General features: G+C 36.6%; 1 protein-coding gene across 1 annotated transcript in view; it reads left to right on the top strand.

The window, feature by feature from the left end:
* The window catches only part of TEX15 (testis expressed 15, meiosis and synapsis associated), an 85271-nt gene that overhangs the window by 24562 nt on the left and 35698 nt on the right, over nt 1-25011 (top strand). The window contains exons 2-3 of the mRNA XM_055334670.1: nt 10983-11133; nt 21523-21688. Coding sequence (XP_055190645.1) covers nt 10995-11133; nt 21523-21688 — 305 coding nt within the window. The 5' untranslated portion in view covers nt 10983-10994. The remainder of the gene's footprint in view (nt 1-10982; nt 11134-21522; nt 21689-25011) is intronic.

Genomic DNA, 25011 nt, shown 5'->3' with positions numbered 1-25011 from the left:
CATACCTGCTTCTGCATTTAGTCTTTTGCGATTTCTGTTGTTTTGATTGAAGAATATAAAGAAATAAGACCTCACAGATACGTAGTTGCTGACACCTTGAAATGCTCTTGTGGGGACCCTCAGAAGTTTTCAGATCACACTTTGTGAATTGTTGCTTGAGTGTTGATGCCTAGAGAATGGAGTTGCTAGTCAGAAGATAATGCACATCTTCAACCTTAAAAGATAATAGCTGATTGTTTTTTCTAAAGTGACTGTGCCAGTTTACACAATCACCAGAAGTGTATGAGAGTTCTGGTTGCTCTGTACCTTTTTCAGCATTTAATATTGTCAGACTTTAATATTTTATCCTCTAAGGGGTATGGAAAAAATACACTTCGTTGTAGTTTTAACTTTTGTGTCTTTGTTTTCCATATGGCTAGTTACTGTTTAAATATGATGGATTCCTCACTTTTTTTTTTTAAGATTTTATTTATTCATGAGAGACACAGAGAAGAAGCAGAGACACAGACAGATGGAGATGCAGGTTCCTCACAGGGAACCCGATGCGGGACTCAATCCCCAGGCCAGGATCATGCCCTATGCCGAAGGCAGACGCTCGGCCACTGAGCCACCAATGCATCCTGATTCCCCACTGATTTGAAATACCAATATTAACATCTTCAAAATCTTGGGGATTTTTTGCCCTTTTTTCTGACTATGGTGTTCTGTTGTTTATTTTTGTCTCAATAACCAAAGTTTTCAGTTGCCTATTACTTACTATCCTCTTTCTTATTAAATAAAACCTGAATTTAATTGAATGATAGTATAACCCAGTTAATTAAAATTGCTGTAATTATTAAATAAATTATAATATTTAATAGTGCCAATTTTCTTCCTTCAGTTACTTTCTCAGAATTGCCTTATGTTTCTTTTTCTTATAACCTTTATTTTTTTAAAAGATTTTATTTATTTATTCATGAGAAACACAGAAAGAGAGAGTCAGAGACACAGGCAGAGAGAGAAGCAGGCTCCATGCGGGGAGCCCAATGTGGGATTTGATCCCAGGTCTCCAGGATCATGCCCTGGGCCAAAGGCAGGCACTCAACTGCTGAGCCACCCGGGCGGCCCATCTTATAACCTTTAGTATTATTTTTGTCAACTTCAAGATTGAATCAACTTCACGGACTTAATATAGGAAGATTTTGCATATCCACAGTAGTAAGTATTCCTCAAAAATAAAGTATGCCTGTTCCCCCTTTCAGCAAATTTTTTATGACCCTCAGTTTTTTATTTTATTTTTTTATTTTTATTTTTTTAAATTTTTATTTATTTATGATAGTCACACAGGGAGAGAGAGAGAGGCAGAGACACAGGCAGAGGGAGAAGCAGGCTCCATGCACCGGGAGCCCGACGTGGGATTTGATCCCAGGTCTCCAGGATCGCGCCCTGGGCCAAAGGCAGGCGCCAAACTGCTGCGCCACCCAGGGATCCCGACCCTCAGTTTTTTAGAAGTATTCCTGTTAGCCCAGACCATTTCTTATGCTTAGGTATTTTATGTTTTTTGTTACAATAGTGAGATTATTTTTGTTTTTAAGAGTTTATAAATTATGAAGATAAAAATGAAGGTAATAAAGATATAAACTAATAAATCGCTCTCCACCCTATTTCTAAATCACTTATTATTCCTTTCTTCATAGGCAATTAATAGTATCTTTTTCTTTTAAAGATAATTTATGCACACTTAGCTGAACACTCTTATACGTCTATTTTTATTCTGGAAAATTCTAACATATATGAAAACAGAATACTATAATGAACCCCAGATACCATTTTCAAGCTTTAGCAATTATAAACTGGATAATTTTAAAATCTTTTTTTTTTAATTTTTTTATTTATTTATGATAGTCAGAGAGAGAGAGAGGCAGAGACACAGGCAGAGGGAGAAGCAGGCTCCATGCACCGGGAGCCCGACGTGGGATTCGATCCCGGGTCTCCAGGATCGCGCCATGGGCCAAAGGCAGGCGCCAAACCACTGCGCCACCCAGGGATCCCTAAACTGGATAATTTTAAAGCAGACAACCCAGATATTATATCACTCCTTTTTTAGTATGTGTGTATGTTAAATCAACTAGTGATTTTATTTTTTTTAAAAGATTTTATTTATTTATTCATGAGAGACACACACACACACAGAGAGGCAGAGGGAGAAGCAGGCTCCATGCAGGGAGCCCAATGCGGGACTCGATCGCAGGTCTCCAGGATCAGGCCCTGGGCCAAAGGCAGCCCTAAACCACTGAGCCACCTGTGCTGCCCTCAACTAGTGATTTTAAATCAAGTTTATTGAGAATGCAACCTAGGAAAAAGCAATGAAATATATGAATTAGGAGTTAAGAAGCATGAAGAATAAAGGTAGAGATTTGAGCATAGGTAACTAAAAGTTGTAAGGAAATGGAGCAATACCACAACAGTACAAAGATAACATTGCCAAGAATTTCACATAAATGTCAAAGATACCAAAAATTAAATACAAGAAGTCCATGATATGCTTATACTAGAATGTTATAATGAAAATGAAGAACACCAGAGACAAAGAGATCTTCAAAAGCTGTCAGAGAAAAAAGATTTGCCCATAAATGAGTGGCAGTTAGATTGGAGGCAATTTCTTAATAGAAGCAGTGGATGGCAGTAAGTAGTGTGGGATAATAGCTTAAGAGTGCCAACAGAAAATGGCAGTCAGTCTAGAATTTTATACCCAGGAAGATTTAACCTGATATAGCAGGTCTTTCAAAAAAATAGAATTTATCCAGTTCTAAAATATTTAAAACATCCCCTTGAAGTTAGGGAAAGACCAATGCATCTGACATTATCACTTATATTTGGCATATGTTGGAACTCCTAGCCTGCCCACTAAGGCAAGCATAAGAAATAAATGGTATAATAATTGGAAAAAAGAAATAAACTGAAAATTGTTATATGCCCTTCATCATTTACAAAAGATATAGTTGTTTATGAAGACAAATTGTTAGAATTAACAGGAGCTTAGCAAGGTTCCCCAGGAGTCAATGTATAGAAACCAGTTTCACTGAAGGTCATTTTGCTCATAGTGGGTGCATTCACTCTGATACCAGACTGCCTGGCTTTGAATTCCATATTCAACAAATACTGTCTAGCTGTATTCCCTTAGGCACATTATTTAATTTATGCTTTTTTTCATAATTTAAAATAAAGGGTATCTCCTAGGGATACAATGATTAAATGGATCAATATGTATCTAAAGCACTTAAATAAGTATTCCTAATAAGTGTTGCAGGTGAATGTTAGTCATTATTTTTATCATCCTGTAAGCCATTTTAAACATTAGCAATGAATAAGTGAAAATTTTTTTAAAAGATAGCATATGTAGTAATTTTAAAATTATTAAGAACTTAGCATAAATTCTTTAAAACCTGTTATATCCTCATGGGAAAAAATAAAGCTCTATAGAAAGATATTAATGACATGAATAAGTGGAGAGAGAGCCCATGTTCAAGATAGAAAGACTAGTAAAACAGTGTCATTGATCAGTAGTAGGTTCAGTGAACTTCCAATTAAAACCTAAACAAGATTTCTTATTAGACATTTAAAAATATGCATGTCAGAGCAAAGATGTTTCAGAAGAACAAGATTTGTTTTTTCTTTTCTTTTGGTTATGTCCAAACATGGTTCACAACATGGTGTGGTGTTGGTATAGGAATACAGACACCTGGGTGAGTGTCTGCTTTCAACTCTGGGTGTGATCCTGGACTTCCAGGATTGAGTTCTGCATCAGGCTTCCCCACAGGGAGCCTGCTTCTCCCTCTGCCTGTGTCTCTGCCTCTCTGTGTCTCTCATGAATGAATGAATGAATGAATGAATGAATGAATGAATGAATAAATAAATAAATAAATGTTTTTTAATAAAAAAAAAGAATACAGAAAGATACCAACCAGTACAACAGATCAGAGTGCCCAGAATTTGTGCATATATGGAAAGTTGGTTTATGTTAGAGATACCATAGATATATAGGGAAAGGAAAGATCTTTCAAATAAATACTAGCATGATTTTATACTCACACGGAAATATTGAGCCCTTCTTACTTATCTCAGACAAAAATTAATTTCAGGCGCATTAAAGACTTAAAGGTAAAAGGCAAAACTATAAAACTTTTAGAAGAGAATAGAGGGGATTATCTTTAAACCTTAGGGAGAATCATTTCTTAAATTTGATCAAAAGCAAAAATATAAAGGAAAAAATAATAATTTCAACTACATTAAATATTTTTGTTAAAGTGAAAAACAAGTTTAAAAAGTGGAAAATTAAAAAAAAAGTGGAAAATTATTTGCAACAAGTGTAACTGGTAAAAACCTAGTATCTCAAAAAGATTTTTTGTGCAAAAATCATAGAATAGGATAAATAGCCTCATAGAAAAATGGATAAAAAAACGTGAACAGGCATTTCACAGGTTTGAAAATCCAAATGACCGATAAATATACTCAGTCTCATAAAAAATCAAGCAAATGCAAACTAACCATAGTGAAATAGCTTATGCAGGTATCAGATTGGCAGAAATTAATGCCAATCAAATGAGATGAGGATATGGAACAACGGGAACTGTCACACACTGCTGGTGATAGAACAAAAATCTAGTACAATAAAAGATTGAAAAATTAAATTACAGGAAAATTAAAATTTTGCTATGGGAGGCAAATGCCATAAACAAAATATGCAACACTTATTATGACAGACAAAAACTAATTTCTCTATGTGTAGAGTCTTTATTTTTTTTAATTTTATTTATTTATTCATGATAGTCACAGAGAGAGAGACAGAGAAGCAGAGACACAGACAGAGGGAGAAGCAGGCTCCATGCAGAGAGCCCGACGTGGGATTCGATCCCGGGTCTCCAGGATCACGCCCAGGGCCAAAGGCAGGCGCCAAACCGCTGCACCACCCGGGGATCCCTGTGTAGAGTCTTTAAAAATCATTTAAAAACCATCTTACCTGTAAAAAGAAAAGATGGGAACAAATGATAAAAAAAATAAAATTATTCAACCTCATGAGTAATGAAAGAAATGCAAATTAAAACCTCAAGATTCTGATTTTGTTGTTGACTAAAATTAGTTGGATAATATACTAAAAAAATCTTCGAAGAGCTTATTCTCTTCTTTCCCTTATGTAGGTAAAACTTAAAACAGTAATAAAAACCAGGTAAAGATGAATTATTAAAAGGCTGAGAAAAGAAAGCACCGCTTGAAATCAGGATTATGAAGTCACAAAAGTCAGGGGAAGAATGTATTATTTCAGGCATAGATTGGTCAAAAATATCAAATGTAGAGAGGCCAGGTAGTTTATGAGCCAGGAGTATCCTTACATGAGTGAGAGACTGATGTGAAAAATCACTAATAACTGTTGAGGTAAAGTCAGAAATCAAAATAAGATTGAGGAGAAAGTGGGAGATGATCTAGATAAGGGCAAAGATGACCCTGGCAGATTCTGTTTTTGAAATGATTGGGTTTGAGCTTGTTTAAATACTTTTGAGCAAGATCCAGAGAAGCTAAGTGAGTAGGGATAAAATTCAGAATACAGTGGAAAGGGGCACCTCGGTGGCTCAGTCAGTTGGGTGTCTCTGCCTTCTTCTCAGGTCATGATCCTGGGGTCCTGGAAATCGAGTCCCATGTCAGGATCCCTACTCAGCAGGGAGCCTGCTTCTTACTCTCTTCCCTGCTCATGCTCTCTCTCTCAAATAAATAAGTAAAATTTTTAAAAACAAAACAATACAGTGGAGACATCAGTGAGACAATGGGAATATAGGAGAGAGAACTCTAAAAGGGAAATCATGAGACCTAGTTTTTATTGTCCCTATTCCTAGATACTTAGTTGTATTGCATCATCTCTAACAGGTTGGCAAACTTTCTGTAAAGACTAAACATTTTAGTCTTTGTAGGCCATAGAGTCTCTGTCACATTTACTCAGCTGTGCTTTTCTAATAGTAAAGCAGCCATATAGCCATAAAGCAGCAGACAATAGATAAATGGGTGTGGCTGTGTCCCAGTAAAACTTACTATGGATATTATATACCTTTTAAGTGCCATAAAATACTGTTCTTGATTTTTTTGTCATTTAGTTTGTAGTCCCTATGAAAACTAACAGTGAGCTGTAACTTGCCAATCCCTGATCTATAAAATGAAAAATAAGACAAAAATATATTTTATCTTTACATTATACAGTCTTAACTGAGGGATTCTTGGCTTAATGTCACTATATATGTAGTTTAACATATGTATGATCTGATTTAACCTTTTGTTTATCAGAGGTAATTCTTAGCCTGAAACATTTAACACTCTGCAGAACAACTCAGAATTTACTTTTGTGACTAAAGTTCTGAGAATTTTATTTATTCATCAGGAACTCTGTCCCAAGATTACTAGAAAAGCAATGAATGATCTTTGCCATATCATCATTATATATCATTACAGTAATTACTGTAATATTATAAAATAGAGTTATTTTTACTTAAGCATATTTTGGGATGGAACATGGATTAAAAATCAGTATTTGGTGCAAATAAAAGGTAATTGTAAAAAGAAGTTAAGATAGAACATTGTTATTTGCCAGAAAATCCTGAAACAGTCATTTTTTGTTGTTGTTAGAGATTAGCAAACTTTTAGACTTTTTTCTTAAAGATTTTTTTAAATTTATGTATTCATAGAGAGAGAGAAAGACAGAGACACAGGCAGACGGAGAAGCAGGCTCCACGCAGGGGGCCCGATGTTGGACTCAATCCCTGGTCTCCAGGATCACACCCCGGGTTGCAGGCAGCGCTAAACCTCTGCGCCACTGAGGCTGCCAACTTTTAGACATTTTAAAGATAACAAGCTGACCCATTAAAAGTTTGAGGGAGAACTGAAAAAAAACTTTCTAATTAATGCTTTGTGTATCTGCAGTTATTCTCAGTTACCTTTTCATAAATGATAGCAGTTGAATTTTATTAAAGAAACTCTAGGGCTCTCTAAGTTTTTCCATTGAAACACCTAGTTATGTTATTAAGAATCTGACAGTAATCAAGTAAAAGATTTTGCAGGTTTATTCGGTAATCTCTAATCTCCCAAACATTCAGATTCTTAACGTTTGATGGTGGTCTTAGGAAACTCAGTACAAAAACTCTTTTAAAATAGACTTTGAGAGATCAGATCTTTAGACTACTTGACATAAAAGGGGTTTACTCTTTTGCTACCAACTTGTCTCTGAACAATGTATTACGATTCATAGTGCACACAGAGTAATACACTGTTGATGTTAGTGAGTTATCCAAGGGTTAATTGATTACTTTCTAGTGTTAGAAAGCTTATTAAGAGCTAATGTTAGAATCAACATCACTTCTAATACTTAGAAGTGTTAATTCTGTGCAGTTACAGTGTACAGGTGCTACAACCATGTGAGGTGTTGATACCGTTAACCTCAGAGAAGTTGGGCATTTTGCCTAATGTAACATTGTTAATTAATGGTAGAACCAAAATTTGAAACATTTTTTGCCTTACTTGCTATCTACCTCTGTGAAATAAAAAGTATATAAAGGCAGGCTAAAGGGGAAAAGTAAAGGCCACAGGGAAATGAATTCTGCAGAGCCAGGGCCAGGTCTTCTGTCTTCACCCTCCTCTGGTTGGCATCTAGCGTGGCATATATGTCAGGAACGTGAAAGAGTGTGAGTCTCAGCTTGTAGGAGAAAATTTAGGTGGATAAAGTTTTAGATGGATGAATGAATTTTACTTAGGTAAAATATCATAACAGCCCACTGTTAAAAGGAAACAGATAAAGGAAACAAACATATTCTTGTTTTATTCTTAATTTAGAAGGTAGTGCTTCTGGTAGTTAGCAAATTCCTATAAATTTTTGGTAAATACTCATTGAATTATGAATGTTTCCATCAATTCTTCTTTACTAATTTTTTTAAAACCATGGGTGAAATTTTTTTAGATTTTTAAAAAAGATTTTATTTATTCATGAGAGACACAGAGAAAAGGCAGAAGCTCAACCATTGAACCACCCAGAGTTTCCTTTTTTTTTTAGATTTTATCTGCTTCAGAAAGAGTACAAGGACGAGCAGGGGGTGGAGGGGGGGGGAGGAGAGAGAAGCAAGCTCCTTGCTGAGCAGGAAGTTCAGTGCGTAACTCCATCCCATGACCTGGGAATCATGACCAAGCCAAAGGCAAACATTCAACTGACTCAGCCACCCAGGCACTCAAATAAGTGAATTTTTAATTTGACTAGATGCTTTTTCTGCATCTATTGAGATAATCACTTGATTTTCCTTTTTTTGAAGGTTTATGTAGGTTTTTGAAGGTTTAGGCCTGAGTGGCTCAATGGTTGAGCGTCTGACTTTGGCTCAGGGCATGATCCTGCAGTCCTGAGATCGAGTCCCACATCGGGCTCCCTGCATGGAGCCTGTTTTTCCCTCTGCCTATGTCTCTGCCTCTCTCTCTGTGTCTCTCGTGAATAAATAAATAAAATCTTTAAAAATATAAAAATAAAGGTTTATGTAGTAAATGAAATGTACATATTTCCTGTTGATAAATCTCCCTTGTGTTGCAGGATGGACTCAGCTTGTTTTTGATATATTAATGCTTTTATTTTTATTTTTTTAAAGACTTTATTTATTCATGAGAGACACACAGAGAGAGAGGGAGAGAGAGAGAGAGGCAGAGGGAGAAGCAGGCTCCATGCAGGGAGCCTGATGTGGGACTCGATCCTGGAACTCCAGAGTCACATCCTGGGCTGAAGGCAGGCGTCAAACTGCTAAGCCACCCAGGCTGCCTTGCTTTTATTTTTAGAATCAGTTTGTAACTACTAATTTAATTTTTTCTTAATAGTACTAAGATGATGAATTCTTTTAATTTCTTGAATCAGTTTTAATACATTTTTCTTAAAATTATTATTTTGTATAGTTAGTTTTTTTAAAGATTTTATTTATTCATGAGAGACAGGTAGGGAGAGAAGCATAATCCCTGTGGGAGCCTGAATCAGAACTCAATCCCAAGACCCTCGGATCAGGACCTGAGCCAAAGGCAGATGCTCAACACTGAGCCACCCACATGTCCCTAATCTTTTTTTTTTTTTTTTAAGATTTTATTTATTAGAGAAAGAATGAGCCCAACCAGGGGATGGAACAGAGGGAGAGAGAGAATCTGAAGCTGATTATATTCTGAATGTGAAGCCCAACTCAGTGCTGAATCTCACAACCCTGAGATCATGACCTGAGCTGAAGTCAAGAGTCAGGCACTTAACTGACTGGTTTATACTAGTATCAGATTTCCAGGGCCTGATCCTGGAGTCCCGGGATCAAGTCCCATGTCAGGCCCCCTGCTGCTCCATGGAGCCTGCTTCTCCCTCTGCCTGTGTCTCTGCGCCCCCCCGCCCTTCATGAATAAATAAAATCTTAAAAAAAGGAAAAAGAAACCACAGAGCTGAAATAGCATTCATCTTTACTGAAAATACAATTTAACTATAGTTAAAGGCAATATTGAGTATTGTTGCAGTACTTGACTCTTCAAGTATATTCAACTGATAGTATACCTTTGTGTATAGTAGGTATAGATCATGATTAATTGAAGAGGTTCTTTTGTAATTTAAGTCATTAAATAAGTTACTCTTCCCTTCCAACACAGGGCTCAAACTTATACCCCAAGTTCAAGAGTCGTGTGCTCTACCAACTGAGCCAGCCAGGTACAGTGTATCTTAAGGGTATTATTGTTAGGAGGCAACATTACTAGTGTCTATCAATGAGACTGGATGAGGAAAAAGACTTATTTTCTTCTATTTCTGTTGGTCTCTGTCCATTCCCTATTTTGATTCACGTTTGATTGGGAGACTGTAAGATTATCTTTCATAGGGATTCCTGGGTAGCACAGCGGTTTAGCGCCTGCCTGCCTTTGGCCCAGGGTGCGATCCTGGAGACCTGGGATCGAATCCCACGTCGGGCTCCCGGTGCATGGAGCCTGCTTCTCCCTCTGCCTGTGTCTCTGCCTCTCTCTCTGTGTGACTATCGTAAATAAATAAAAAATTTTTTTAAAAAATAACATTATAAAAAAAAAGATTATCTTTCATAAAAGGTGGAGAGGAGATTGAGGGCAAAATCTTTTGTGAGCTTTTTGTAGAATCTTATCCATTGTGATCCTTCTGTAGAATTTTGGCAACTCTTAATATAGATTATGATCTAAGTTTGGACTAAGCAGTTGATAGCTACCAGGAGGCCTGTGAACCATATTATGAAATGGTATGAAAAATCCATGTCTATATATATAATTTTTCTGTGTGTAGGCTCCATAACTCTCCTTCAATACCTAGTATGATTTTTACTTAAAAGGTTAAGAATCATTGTGTTGAATGGGGAGAGAGGGAGGGCTTCAGAGAGGAAGGAGAATGGAGGAAAAGAAATCTGATACTAGTATAAATATATAAGGTCTTAATCCATTTAGTGATATTATGGAACAATAGCCAGTGAGTGACTGTTTAGGCAATCAATTATACGGATAGTTGTGCAGAATTTGGTTTACAACTTTAATAAGTTTCTTCCAAAGGCAGAGATTCTGATTTAGAGAATATCATTCTATTCACAGAAATGTGTTGGCATAATACTTTAAAAACTATAGTATCTGGCAAGAATTTTACCAAATGTTAATAAAAATTGTTTGGAAGTTATTAAGCTTTTCAGGAACACAGACTTTTGGTTACCTAATTACAGTTACATATATATTACTCAGGAAAGGTCTATTAGAAACTACAAAATAAATACTCAAGGATTATATAAAAGCTAAAGTTGTTAATTTATTTTTCATTTTGGGTAACCTGGCAGATTGAGATTTGAATCTGTTGTGAATGGACCAAGAATAGATATTCAATTCTATGTAAAAATTTTTAAAACATTTTACTAACATTGCCTCTTATATATGTATTGACCTTTTGTTTAATAATTTGGGGTTGATTTTAGGCCACCAACAAAATGGAAATGAAAGAGATTGCTAAAAACAAGACACTATGGAAAATGAACTCAGCCAGTGAACCACTATTAGTCACTGGTGTAGAAGTCAATCCTCTGAAAAAATTCACTATTCCCAAGATCAGGAGGACAGCTGAGAAAGGTAATATTTACTATCTCCATGGAAGATGGGGTTATTTCATAACTATTACTGCATTTCTCTGATTCTTACTTTATGTTCATCTTCTGTTTTGACTATATAAAATTAGGTTAAGTCATGCATTTAATTCCTTAAACACACGTGTACCTACACAAAGCTACATGGAACAGACATGTTCATTAAGTATACTTAAAAATTCTGGACATCATACGTAAAACAAATATTAGAAGACTTTGAAAGGTTTAGAGAAGAAAATGGACCAGTTAAGGACTCTGGTAATCAAGGAATGTTGTTACAGTAAGTTCTCTGGATTTTATTTTTTTGTTTCCTCCATGTCTTAGGTTGGATGCCAACAGTCTAGGAATGCCAGCTGGAACAGACACAGAAATCCCCAAGAAAAGTCTGTTCTTGGGAAAGACATATATCCTAGAAAAATATATACCTGATTGACTATAAATATCTTACTCCTACAAAATACTAGGGGTAGGAAATAAAACCTGTACACCTTTGTCAGCAAAGGTTTAAGTGGAGAACTTGGACTTCCGCTCAGGCCTTTCCTTTTATGGGTAACAAGTTCCCCTCCCTGCCATCCCCTACCTCTGCAGTGTCAGTGGTTTTCTACCCCTGCCCTCTGGTGATGACCCACCCCTTCTTACTTGGAGTAGAGTCAATGAAGACCAAGTAAGGAGCCTGGACTTCTATCACACCTACCAGTTACATAGCACACATCTCTCTCCCACTATGTCAGTAGAAGCTGAGTTAGGAGCACTAACTTCTACCCCTTCCTCATGGTAACAAAGCATCTCCTGACAGTGTTACTAGAGTGTCACTTTCCACTGCCCTGTGGAGAGCCAGAACTTCAGTCCCACCTGGTAGCAAAGAATAAGTACCTCCCTTTCCCTGCTCATAGATTCCTTTGGTGGCTCAGTTTCAGTAGAAGCTTGCTAAAACCTAAGATCGCTTAACATCCAAAATGACCAAGATACAATTTTTTAAATTTTTTGAAATCTTTCATTTACCACCAACAAGGAAAATCTCAACTTGAGACAAGAAAATCCACAGATGCCAACACTCTGATGAAACAAAAGTTGGAATTATCTGACAGGGCTTTTAAAGCAGCCATTTTAATGATGTTTCAGAAAGCAATTATGAACACTCTTGAAACAAATGAAAAATAGAAAATCTCAGCAAAGAAATGGAAATGTAATAAGAACCAAGTAGAAATTTTGGAACTGAAAAATACATAATTGAAATAACTCAGTGGATGGGTTCCAGAGATGAATTGAGAAGACTCTGGGAAGAGTCAGTGAATTTGAAGATAATAACAATAGAAACTACTCAGCCTGAACAACACAGAAAAAAAGTTGGCAGAGCTTCAGGGACATGTGGAACAATAATAAAAGATTAAACATTTTTGTCTTCAGTGTCCCCAAAGTAGAAGAGAGTGTAGAAAAGTATTTGAAGGAGTATTAGCTAAAAATTTCCTAAATTTGGCAAAGAGCGTATAGTCAAGGGGCTGAATAAGCTTTGATAAATAAGATAAACCCAAAAAAGTCCATGCTACAGCACATCATAATCAAACTCTGAAAACTAGGGATAGAAAAAATCTTGAAAGCAACAAGAGCAACCATATATCTATAGGGAAAAAAATTATTTAAGATTTATTTTTTTTAGAGAGAGAGCACATGGGGGAAGGGGCACAGAGAGAGGGGGAGAGAAAATCCTCAAGCAGACTTCCCACTGAGTGTGCAGCCCAACACAGGAATCAATTCCAGGATCTCAAGATCATGACTTGAACTAAATTAGCCACCCAACCAACTGAGCCACCCAGAGTACCCTGGGGGAAAATGTTTTTAAAGTAAGTTCTACACCCATTGGGGGGCTTGAGCTTATGACCCCAAGATCAAGAGTCATACGTTCTACCAACTGAGCCAGCAAGGTGCCCCAAAGGGGACAACTTTTTTGAATGATGGAAGATTTCTCATTAGAAACCAAGTCCAAAGGAAGTGGCACATTTTTCAAATATAGAAAGAAAACAACTGTCAGCCCAAAGTTCTGTTCTGTCCCTAGCAGAAATATCCTTCAGAAATAGAAGTAAAGTAAACATTGTCAGATGAAGTAACAAAATTTTTCATCAGCAGATATACCCTGAAAGAAAAGTTCCCTTAACAAAAAAATGACAAAAGAAGCTCGAAACATTAGGAATGAAGAACAATAGGAAGAGTCAAAATATAGGGAAATTTAATGGACCATCCTTCTCTTGAGTTTTCTCATTGTATTTGACAGTTGGAGAAAGAAGAATATTCTTTGATGTGATTCTCAGTGTTATATAGAGGAAATAATTATAAAGTGAAATATTACCATTGGAGGGAACTGGGTGAATGAGAATAGGTTCTCTCTGTGTTATATATTGCAACTACATGTGAATCTACAGTTACCTCAGAATTAAAAATTTTTTACAAAAACAAATCAAAATGAATTTTTTAAATGTTCAAGTAACCCACAGGTAGTCAGGAAAATGAAATAGAGAATTGAACAATGAAGGGAAAAATAAACAGATAAATGGTAGGCTTTAAGCCCTAACATATCGGTTTTATTTATTAACATTTATTTTATTAAATGATCTAAACATAACAATTAAAAAACAGGTTGACACAGTATATTAAAAATATGACTCAAGTATATACTGTTGATAAATTCACTTCAGATACAGTGGTACATTTTTAAAAATAAACATAATCAGAAAGATAGGCCATGCAAACAATCAAAATAAAGTGAGAGTAGATTTATTAATAACCTATAAAGTAGACTTTTGAGCAAAGAAATTACCAGGAACAAAGAGGGATATTGCACAGTGATGAAAGGGTCAGTCTGCCAAGAAGACATAGCAAACCCTAATGTGTATGCACCAAACAGAGTTTCAGTATGTATGAAACAGAATTATTAGAACTGAAAGAATAAATAGACAAATCCAGAATTATAGTTGGAGACTTTAGCACACTTCTCTCAACAATTGATAGAACTAAAACCAGACAAGGACCCCAATAAAAAGAATTTTACATCAATATTCCTGATGAGCATTGATGGAAAAATTCTCAACAAGATACTAATTAATTGAATCCAACATGTTAAAAGGATTATTTACCATGATCAAGTGGATTTATTCCTAGGCTGCAGAGGTGGTTCAGTATCTGCAAATCAATCAACATGGTATACCACATTAATAAAAGAAAGAATAAGAACCATATGATCCTCTCAATAGATGCAGAAAAGCATTTGATGAAATACAGCATCCTTTCTTGATAAAAAAACCCTCAGGAAAGTTGGGATAGAGGAATATACCTCAACATCATAAGGGCCATATATGAAAGACCACAGCTAATACCATCCTCAAAGGAAAAAAATCATGAAAGCTTTTCCCAACTAAGGTCAGGAACATGACAGGGATGTCCACTCTCACCACATAATACTAGAAGTTCTAGCCTCAGCAGTTTTTCAAGATACAAGCTTCTGCAGAGCGAAGAAACATCAACAAAACTAACAGGTAACCTTTGGAATGGAAGAAGATATTTACAAATGACATATCTAATAAAGGGTTAATGTCCAAAATCTATAATGAACTTACCAAACTCGATACCCTGAAACGAAATAACCCATTAAGAAATGAGCAGAAGATATGAATAAACATTTTTCCAAGGAAGACATCCAGCTGGCTAACAAACACATGAAAAAGTGCTCAGCATCACTCATCATCAGGGAAATACAAATCCAAACCACAATGAGATATCACCTCACATCTTCAGAAGGCTAAAATGAATAACTCAGGAACAACAGATGTTGGGTAGGATATGGAGAAAAGGGAACCCTCTTGCACTGTTGGTGGGAATGTGAGGTTTGGAAAACAGGTTGGAGGTTCCTCAAAAAGTCAAAACTAGAACTACTTTATGACTCAGCAATTACACTACTAGGTATTTATCCAAAGGATACAAAAATGCTGATTCAAAGGGGCACCTGCACCCCAGTGTTTATAATAGCATTATCAACAATAGCCAAATCATGGAAATTGTCCAAATATCCATCAACTGATGAATGGATAAAGAAGATGTGGTATGTACACATACACAAACACACTGGAATATTACTCAGCAATCAAAAAGAATAAAATCTTGCCATTTGCAACAACGTGGATGGAACTAGATGGAGTGTATTATGCTAAGCAAAATAAGTGAGAGAAAGTCAAATATATGATTTTGCTTATATGTGGATTTGAAGAAACGAGACAGATGAATATAGGGGAAGGAAAGGAAAAATAAGATAAAAACGGAAATGGAGGCAAACCATAAAAGACCTCTTAATTATAGAGAACAAACTGACATTTGGGGGGGGCAATGGAGGAATGGGCTAAATAGGTGGTGGGCCTTTAGGAGGGCACTTGTTGGGATGAGCATCGGGTGTTTTAAGTAAGTGATGAATCACTGAATTCTACTTCTGAAACCAATACTACAATACTAACTAGCTTGAATTTAAATAAAAAAAATAATTGGTAGAACTATTAAGATAGAAAATCAGCAGTTGGGGCACTTGGGTGGCTCAGTTGGTTGAGCGTCTGACTCTTGATCTCAGCTCAGATCTTGATCTCAGGGTCATGAGTTCAAGCCCAATGAAGTCAAGCCCCACATCAAGAAAGAAAGCAAAAATATAGAAGAACTTAATACTGTCAAGCAACAGGATCTAATTGACATTTATACGTGAGTTCACCCAACAACAGCAGAATAGACATTCTTCAAGAACTCTTGTGACACCCATCAAGATGGACGTATGTTGGGCCACAAAACACATCTCAACATATGTAAAAGAATTGGAGTCCTGGGATCCCTGGGTGGCGCAGTGGTTTGGCGCCTGCCTTTGGCCCGGGGCGCGATCCTGGAGACACTGGATCGAATCCCACGTCGGGCTCCCGGTGCATGGAGCCTGCTTCTCCCTCTGCCTGTGTCTCTGCCTCTCTCTCTCTCACTGTGTGCCTATCATAAATAAATAAAGATTAAAAAAAAAAAAAGAATTGGAGTCCTACAGAATATGTTTTTGGACCACGTGCAAAGTAGAAATTAATAGAAAGTAATATGTAACTCTACAAACACACAGAAAATAAACATATTTATAAATATTCATGAGATTTCAAGGGAAATCAAAATATACATCAAATAAAAATGAAAATATTTCAAATTTAAGGGACACAGCTAAAGCATTGCTAACAAATTTTTAACTCTAATTACTTACATTAGAAAATAGGGAGGAGGGCAGCCCAGGTGGCTCAGCGGTTTAGCGCCACTTTCCGCCCAGGTGTGATACTGGAGAACGAGGATCAAGTCCCACGTCGGGCTCCCTGCATGGAGCCTGCTTCTCCCTCTGCCTGTGTCTCTGCCTCTCTCTCTCTCTCTCATAAATAAATAAATAAATAAATAAATAGATAGATAGATAGATAGATAGATAAATAAATAAAAATTTTAAAAAAAGAAAATAGGGAGAAAAGAAAAAAGAAAGTAGGGAGGATTTCATATCCTCCAGTAATATTGCTACTGGGTGTTTACCCAAAGAATACAAAAACACTAATTTGAAAGATCTATATACCTCTATGTTTATTGCAGTGTTATTTGCAATGGCCAAATTATGGAAGCAGCCCAAGTGTCCATTGACAGATGAATGGATGAAGAAGATGTGATACACACACACACACACACACACACACACAAACTGGAATATTATTCAGACATAAAAAAGGCTGAAATCTTGCCATTTACAACGACCTGGGTGGATCTAGAGAGTATAATATTAAGCAAAATAAGTCAGCAGAAAAAGACAAATACCATACGATTTCATTCACATGTGGAATTTAGGAAACAAAACAGATGAATCTACAAAAAAAAGGTGGGGGGAACTCTCCAAATAATAGGTGCAGCAAGATCACTCACTGGATACAAGATCAAAATAGAAAAATCATAGAAGCAGCCTAAGTGCCCACAGATGGATGAATGGATAAAGGCGTGGTATATGTATGTACACACACACACACACACACACTGGAATATTAACCATAAAAAAGAATAATATCTTTCCATTTGTGGCAACATAGATGGACCTAGAGGGTATTACACTCTGTGAAATAAGTCCTACAGGAAAGCACAAATACTGTATGATTTCACTTACATATGGATTCTAAAAAACAAAACAAGTGAACAAACCAATCAAAAGCAGAAATAGACTCATAAATACAGAGAAGAAACTAGAGTTTGCCAGAGGGGAGAGAGGTACAAACTTCCGTTTATAAATAAGTCATGAGGATGAAAAGTACAGCCTGGGGGATAGTCACTAATATTGTAGTAACTTTGTATGGTGACAGTTGGTAATTACACTTTCTGTGGTAAGCATTTTGTAATGTATATAATTGTTGAGTCACTATGTTGTATACTTGAAACTAATATAATATTGTATGTCAACTATGTTTCTATTTAAAAAAGAAAAATTGGGACACCTCGGTGGCTCATTGGTTGAGCCTCTGCCTTCAACTCAGGGCATGATCCCGGAGTCCCAGGATCAAGTCCCACATTAGGCTCCCTGCATGGAGTCTGCTTCTCCCTCTGCCTGTGTCTCCGCCTCTGTGTCTCTCATGAATAAATAAATAAAATCAAATAAATAAACAAACAAACAAACAAATAAATAAATAAATAAGAAAAATCAGTTGAATTTCTGTATATTAGCAAAGAATACGTGAAAATCAAAATGATATTAAACATGCCATTTGTAATAGCTCAAAACACAAAATACATGTGTATAAATCTAATAAAACATCTACAGTATTTTTATGCTTTATTATTTTTTAAATATTTTATTTATTCATGAGAGACACAGAGAGAAAGAAAGAAAGAAAGGCAGAGACACAGGCAGAGGGAGCAGCAGGCTCCATGTAGGGAGCTTGACGTGGGACTCATCCCCGGGTCTCCAGGATCAGGCCCTGGGCTGAAGGCGGCACTAAACCACTGAGCCACCAGGGCTGCCCTGTTTTTATGCTTTAAACTGCAAAAGCTAGGTGCCTGCGTAGCTCAGTCAGTTAAGCATCGGACCCTTGAGAGGCACCCAGGTGGCTCATTTAAGCATCTGCCTTTGGCTCAGGTCATGAGCCCAGGATTCTGGGATCTGCTGAGCAGGGAAGCCTGCTTCTCCCTTTGCACCCCACCCTACCACTTGTGCATGTGCTCGCTCTCTCATAAATAAATAAAATCTTTTTGTAAAAAAAAAAAGTGTCAGACTCTTGATTCGGCTCAGGTCATGATCTCAGGGTCCTGAGATCAAATGCCACATTGGGGTCCATGCTGAGTAGAGCCTGCTTGAGATTCTCTCTTTCTCCCTCTGGCCCTCCCCCACCTTGCTCTCATGAGCACAATCTTTCTCTAAAAAAAAATAAATAAACTGCAAATGCTGATTAAAGAAATCAAAGAGAATCTCTTATTAGGGAGATATACTTACATTCATAGATTTGAAGATTCAACATAATGATACCAGTTTTTTTTTTTTACAAATTTATCTTTAGATTTATTGCAGTTTTTCTCAAAATCCCAGCAAGTCATTTTCTAAATAAATAAATTTGTTCTCAAATTTACATGAGAAGGCAAAGAAACTAGAATAGCTTAAACAATTTTGAAATAGAAAGAGAAAGTTTGTAATTACTCTGCTCAATACTAAGGCTTACTGTGTAGCTACAGTAATCAAGATAGTGTAGCAATGGCAGAGGGAAAGACAAATCAGTGAAACAAAATAGAGATTCCAGAAATAGACCCACATTAATATGCTCATTTGATTTTCTTTTAGTTAATTTTTATGAAGGTATATTCAATTGAGGAAAGGTAGCCTTTTTGTCAAATGTTGTTGGAGCAATTGGACAGCATCCATAGGCAAGACAAGGAATTTCCCCCTACTTCACACAAAAAATAATTCAAAATGAATCATGGTTGGAGCCCCTCACTGGCTCAGTTGGTACAGCATACAACTCTTGATCTTGGGATTGTGAGTTCAAGCCCCATATTGGGTATAAAGATTACAAAACAGACTTTAAAAAATAAAAAACAATTGATACATTAACTTCATCACAATTAAAAACCTATTTTCTGAAGGACTGTTAGTTAAGTGAAAAGGAAGCCTAGAGTGGGAGAAAACATGGGGTTTTGGTTTTTTGAGGGTAATAGTTGACATACAGTGTTATATTATTTTGGGGTGTACAACAGTGATTCAGCAACTCTATACATTGTACTATGCTCACAACTAGTGTACTTACCATGTGTTTACCATACAACACTGTTAACAATCCCACCCACTATATTCTCTACTCTGTATCTTTTCTCCCCATGACTTATAAATTTCATCATCAGAAGCCTGTATCTCCCATTTTACCCATCCTCCCATCCTACTTCCCTCGGGCACTTATCAGTTTTTCTATTTTAGGTCTGATTCTGCTTTTTATTTATTCATTTGTTTTTCATTTTCCACATATAAGTGAAATCATATAATATTTGTCTTTCTCCCTCTGACTTACTTAGCATAATACCCTCTGGGTTTATCCATGTTGTTGCTCTTGGCAAGATCTCATCTTTTTGATGGCTGAGTAATATTCCTGTGTGTGTGTATGTGTGTGTGTGCATGTGTGTGTCACCTCTTTATCCATTCACCTATTATTGAACACTTGGGCTGCTTCCGTATCTTGGCTATTGTAAATAATGCTGCAGTAGACATAGAAGTACATGTATCTTTTCACATTTGTGTTTTCATTTTCTTTGTGTAAAAACTCAGTAGTGGAATTATTAGATCATATGATACTTCTATTTTTAATTTTATGAAGAACTTGATTTCCACCAATAGTGCACAAGGGTTCCTTTTTTTTAATTTACATTTTTTAAAGATTTTATTTATTCATGAGAATACACAGAGAGGAGAGAGAGAGAGAGGCAGAGACACAGAGGGAGAAGCAGGTTCCATGCAGGGAGCCTAATGGGCTCGATCCCAGGTCTCCAGGATCACGCCCTGGGCTGAAGGCGGCGCTAAACCGCTGAGCCACCCGAGCTGCCCCAAGTGTTCCTTTTTATTCCAGATCCTCGCCAATACTTGTAAGTCATGTATCTGAAAAAAAGTGCTTTCAAAACTCATTAGTAAGGGCAGCCCCAGTGGCCCAGCGGCTTAGCGCCACCTTCAGCCCAGGGTGTGATCCTAGAGATTGGGATCGAGTCCCATGTCGGGCTCCCTGCATGGAGCCTGCTTCTTCTGCTTGTCCCCTCTCTCTCTCTCTCTCTCTCTCTCTCTCTGTCTCTCTCTGTCTCTCATGAATAAATAAAATCTTTAAAACAAAACAAAACTCATTAATAAGAAAAAAAGAGGGGGAGACAGTCCAATTAGTAAGGAAAAAGGATAAATAGACATTTCACCAAAGAGGATGTATGGATGGTAAATGAACACGTAAAGAGATGTTCAGCACCATAGCCATTAAGGAAATGGAAACCACAATGAGTTATCACTACACAGCTGTTACAGACAGCTAAATTGAAAGAAGTAGCAGTGCCCAGTGTTAGCAAAGATATGGAATAACCAAATCAGTCATATAACCAGTGGAAACCAGGTAGCTCAGCCACTCTTTGAAAAACAGTTTGATAGTTTCATTAAAAACTAAACCTGCAACTACCATATGACCCAGCAGTTGCATTTTTAGGCATTTATCTGAGAGAAATGAAAACTTATATCCACACAAAAACCTTTACATAAATGTTCATAGCAGCTTTACTTGTAAAAACTAAAAATTGGCAACCATCTGGATTTACAGCGAGTGAATGGTTAAACTATGGTACATCCATACCATGGAATACTTAACTCAGCAACAAAAAGAAACCATCTATTGAAATAACTGAGTTGGATCTCAGAGGGATTGTCCTGAATGGAAAAAAAAAATCAATGTACATGGGTCACAACTGCAAAATTCTACTTACAAAATATTGTTGAAATGACAAAAGTACAGAGATGGAGAATAGATTTGTAGTTTTCAAGACTTAGAGGCAGAGAAAGGGAATACAATTATTAGTATGATTCTATTTCTAAAACAGCATAAGGGAGATCTTTGTGGTGATGGAACACTTGTGTATATCAGTTATAATGGTTGACGTGAATCTATACATACAACAAAAATTGCATAGAACGATATATGTACACACACGTGCATGTAAAACTGGTAAAATCCTAAGATCTGTGGGTTTTACCAGTGTTTTTCTGGTTTATATTATAGTTATATGTGTCATTGTGTAGATGTACAAAAATATAATTTTAAAGTCAAATAACCACTTCCCTTTTCTTTATCTTTAGTTTACTTATCACCTTGTTGCACCAATACTAGAGAGTATAGTTTCATACATGATACTCTTAACCAGTGCCAGCTTGATGTAGACTGTGATCTACAATCATCATGGCAGTTTGGAGACACAAAACTGGTTCACAATGAGGATCTGGAAAAAAATTTTACTTCTAAGAGGTAAGTTCCTACCACCCAAAGGTGGTTGAGATTGGGGGGGGGGGGTTCTTTTAATATTGAAGTCATGTATCAATTAGCAATTTCTACCATTTAAGATTTGGTAAGTATTACTAAGAAAATAAGTACAGAGATTGTTTATTCATTATTTTGTTGGCTTCTCAGCCTTGAGTAATAGTGAAGAGCTAAGTGTAAGATTTAGAGGTTAATGTAGCCAGAGTTTCAGACACTTCTAATTTTTTAATCTTGGTAAATTTTTCAGAAGCATACATAAGCACATTTGTTAAGCACCCATTTTGTATATCCCTTGTGCCTCCTGCATAATATAAAACAGCAGTGAAAGTATTCAGAAAAATAACTTTTTCCTTTAATTGTTTAGAGACTTAGTTGATGTTTTAATTAGGCAGGATTGTATCTGGCTGTGTCTACCCATTCTGCTAGAGCCACTATTTTTTTCTTTAATTTTTTTTTTATTTGAGTATAGTTAACACAGAGTGTTACATTAGTTTCAGGTGTAAAAATATTTCTGATACTAATTCTTTAAAAGTACTACTTTCATAAGAAAGAAGAAAAGCGTATGCAAAATTCTCATTGTAAACATTTTATATTTATAGATCTAGATCTTATGTGAACACAACTTGTTCATTTTCTGAATTTCCTCCTTCACTAATTGACATTTAACTTAAAACCTGACTGTAGCTTGATCAAGGAAACACACTCAGAACTCATTTTGGAATGTTTTTGGTTTCTTTTTTTGTTTGTTTGTTTTAGAATTAATTCCTCTTGACTCATACTTATCCCCTGATGTCACTTTGAGAGAATTGGTAGGAGTGACAGATTCAGGTGGTAGCATACATACTCTGTCATCCAGAAAACAGTTTTGAGCAAAAGTGGAATGCAGTGGGCATTTCCTGCCACTTCCAGGTTGAAATGACAGTTTGATCAAAAATTTTTCCTGGTATTGTTCTTTGGTTTCAGTTCTTTTGGTATTGTAAAACTTGGTCCTTTTTCATAATGCCCCCCTTCATTTACAACCTATTGATGTTAACCAGAGAAATCAGAACAAGTACCCAAAAATATGAGACATGTTAGAACATTGCCAATAACCAACAGATGTAGGATTTATTGATTTCTGAGTTATTTGCACAATTAGACAGACTCATTTGTTTCCCATAGTACATTATACTCATTTCATAGCTTAATACCATGTGTTTTGTGTGATTTTCCTGCATTGTGAGTTTTATCTTCTTTGTTCTTATGTCCATAGTATGAAGCTGACAACACAGTGGGCACATAATTGTTAAGATACATTTTTACTTCATTAAAAAAAAAGTGATGCTATAAAATGCCCTTAATTAGCCTTAAGGAACAGTGGGAAAAAATAAAAGGAAAAATAAAAAGAAGGAATAGCAGAAGAAAATAATATAATGAAAAAAATACGTTAGTAACTGCCTCTGGCTATTCTTTCTTCTAAAGATATTTATTTATTCATTTATTTGAGAGAGTGGGGGAGTGGTCAGAGGGAGAGGAAGAGAATCTCAAGCAGACTCTTCACTGAGCACAGAGCCTGGCATGGGGCTTGATCTCACAAACAAGTGTTGGATGCTCAACCAGCTGAGCCACCCAGGTGCCTCATAGCTTTTCTATCATTCCCTTTAGAGGAGTTATTATATCTATGAGCTCAGCAAAAACAAGTATTTCCAAAAGGATACCAATTTCTACTTCTTATCTGCATTCTATCTACCACTTCTTAAGTCTGATAGTAGCAAAAGCATTAAAAATCTAAACATGGGGATGCCTGAGTGGCTCAGGGGTTGAGTGTCTGCCTTGGGCTTAGGGCATGATCCTGGGGTCCTGGGATGGACCCCCACATCAGGCTTCCTGCAGGGAGCCTGCTTCTCCCTCTGCATATGCCTCTGCCTCACTCTGTATCTCTCATGAATAAATAAACAAAATCTTTAAAAAATATCTAAACATCTCTGTATTCAGTCATTAAACATTTGAGTGCCTATTGTGTCAGACACTATATTTGATACCCTCAAAGAACAATGAATATTTTTTCCTGTCTTGAAGAGTTCACATTCTAATTTAGAAGACATACAACTAAATACGAAATGTTATAATAAAGATATAGGTGCACAGATGAGGGACTGATTAGTCTTAAGAGTTTTGAAAGATGCTTTGAAGAGTTAAACTTGAGCTGATCTTAATCGGTAAAAGAAAAACTGAATTATTCTTAAGTCTGCTGCCTTACTTGTATTAGTTTGACCTTTTAAAAAAAATATTACTTACTTTTGGGGAACCTGGATGTCTCAGTGATTGAGCATCTGCTTTTGGCTCAGGTCATGATCCCAGAGTCCTGGGATCAAGTCCCATGTCAGGCTCCCCACGAGGAGCCTGCTTCTCCCTCTGCCTCTCTCTCTCTCTCTCTCTCTCTCTCTCTCTGTCTGTATCTCTCATGAATAAATAAAATGTTTTTTTAAATGATTACTTTTAAATTTTTCAAATTTGTATTAAAGGATATCGTTTTAAAGATTGTCAGTACCCAGATTAATGTTGTGATTGAATTAGTACTTGACATATCAGTTTCTGTTTTCTTCAGATGTAGTCTGAGCCATCTGTGGTTAATTTCATTTAGTTTATTAAGAGTTGGTTCCAAGGGTGGACAGAAGTAAATCAGTTTGGGTCAGTAACACACTCCAAATGGATTGGCTTGGGTCTTTGGGGAAGAGAAGCCAATCTGATGTGAACAAGGAATCATGTTGCTTAAGCTACTGATAGTACCCTTGAGCTAAGAAAAAGACTAGTGGGGCAGCCCCAGTGGCTCAGCGGTTTAGTGCCGCCTTCAGCCCAGGGTGTGATCCTGGAGACCTGGGATCGAGTCCCACATCAGGCTCCCTGCATGGAGCCTGCTTCTGCCTCTGCCTGTGTCTCTGCCTGTGTGTGTGTGTGTGTGTGTGTGTGTGTGTGTGTGTGTGTCTAATAAATAAAATCTTAAAAAAAAAAAAAAAAGACTAGTGTTAGGATGACCCTATAGCTGAGGAAAGCAGAACAAAGAGATGGAAAATACCTGGATCCTTGATGACATCTGGAGCCGTGGAATCTATCAACCCTTATAAAGGCTGCCTGATATCTGAATTTCTTGTTATAAGAAATCAACTTATTTTTAAGCCTAGTTGAGCAAGTTTTTGTACTTGAAGTTAACAAGCATTCCAGCTGATAGTTTTGTACTGGATAGGAGGTACTGGCAAATAAGAGATTCCTAATTATAGATATAAGTTGGATATTGGGAAGTAAGGGTGCCAACTTGAGAAGTTGGTAATAAT

The sequence above is a fragment of the Nyctereutes procyonoides genome, unplaced genomic scaffold (genome assembly GCF_905146905.1).
Source record: "Nyctereutes procyonoides isolate TBG_1078 unplaced genomic scaffold, NYPRO_anot_genome, whole genome shotgun sequence".
NCBI classification, from domain to species: Eukaryota; Metazoa; Chordata; class Mammalia; order Carnivora; family Canidae; genus Nyctereutes; species Nyctereutes procyonoides.
This window is presented reverse-complemented; position numbering and strand designations above follow the sequence as displayed.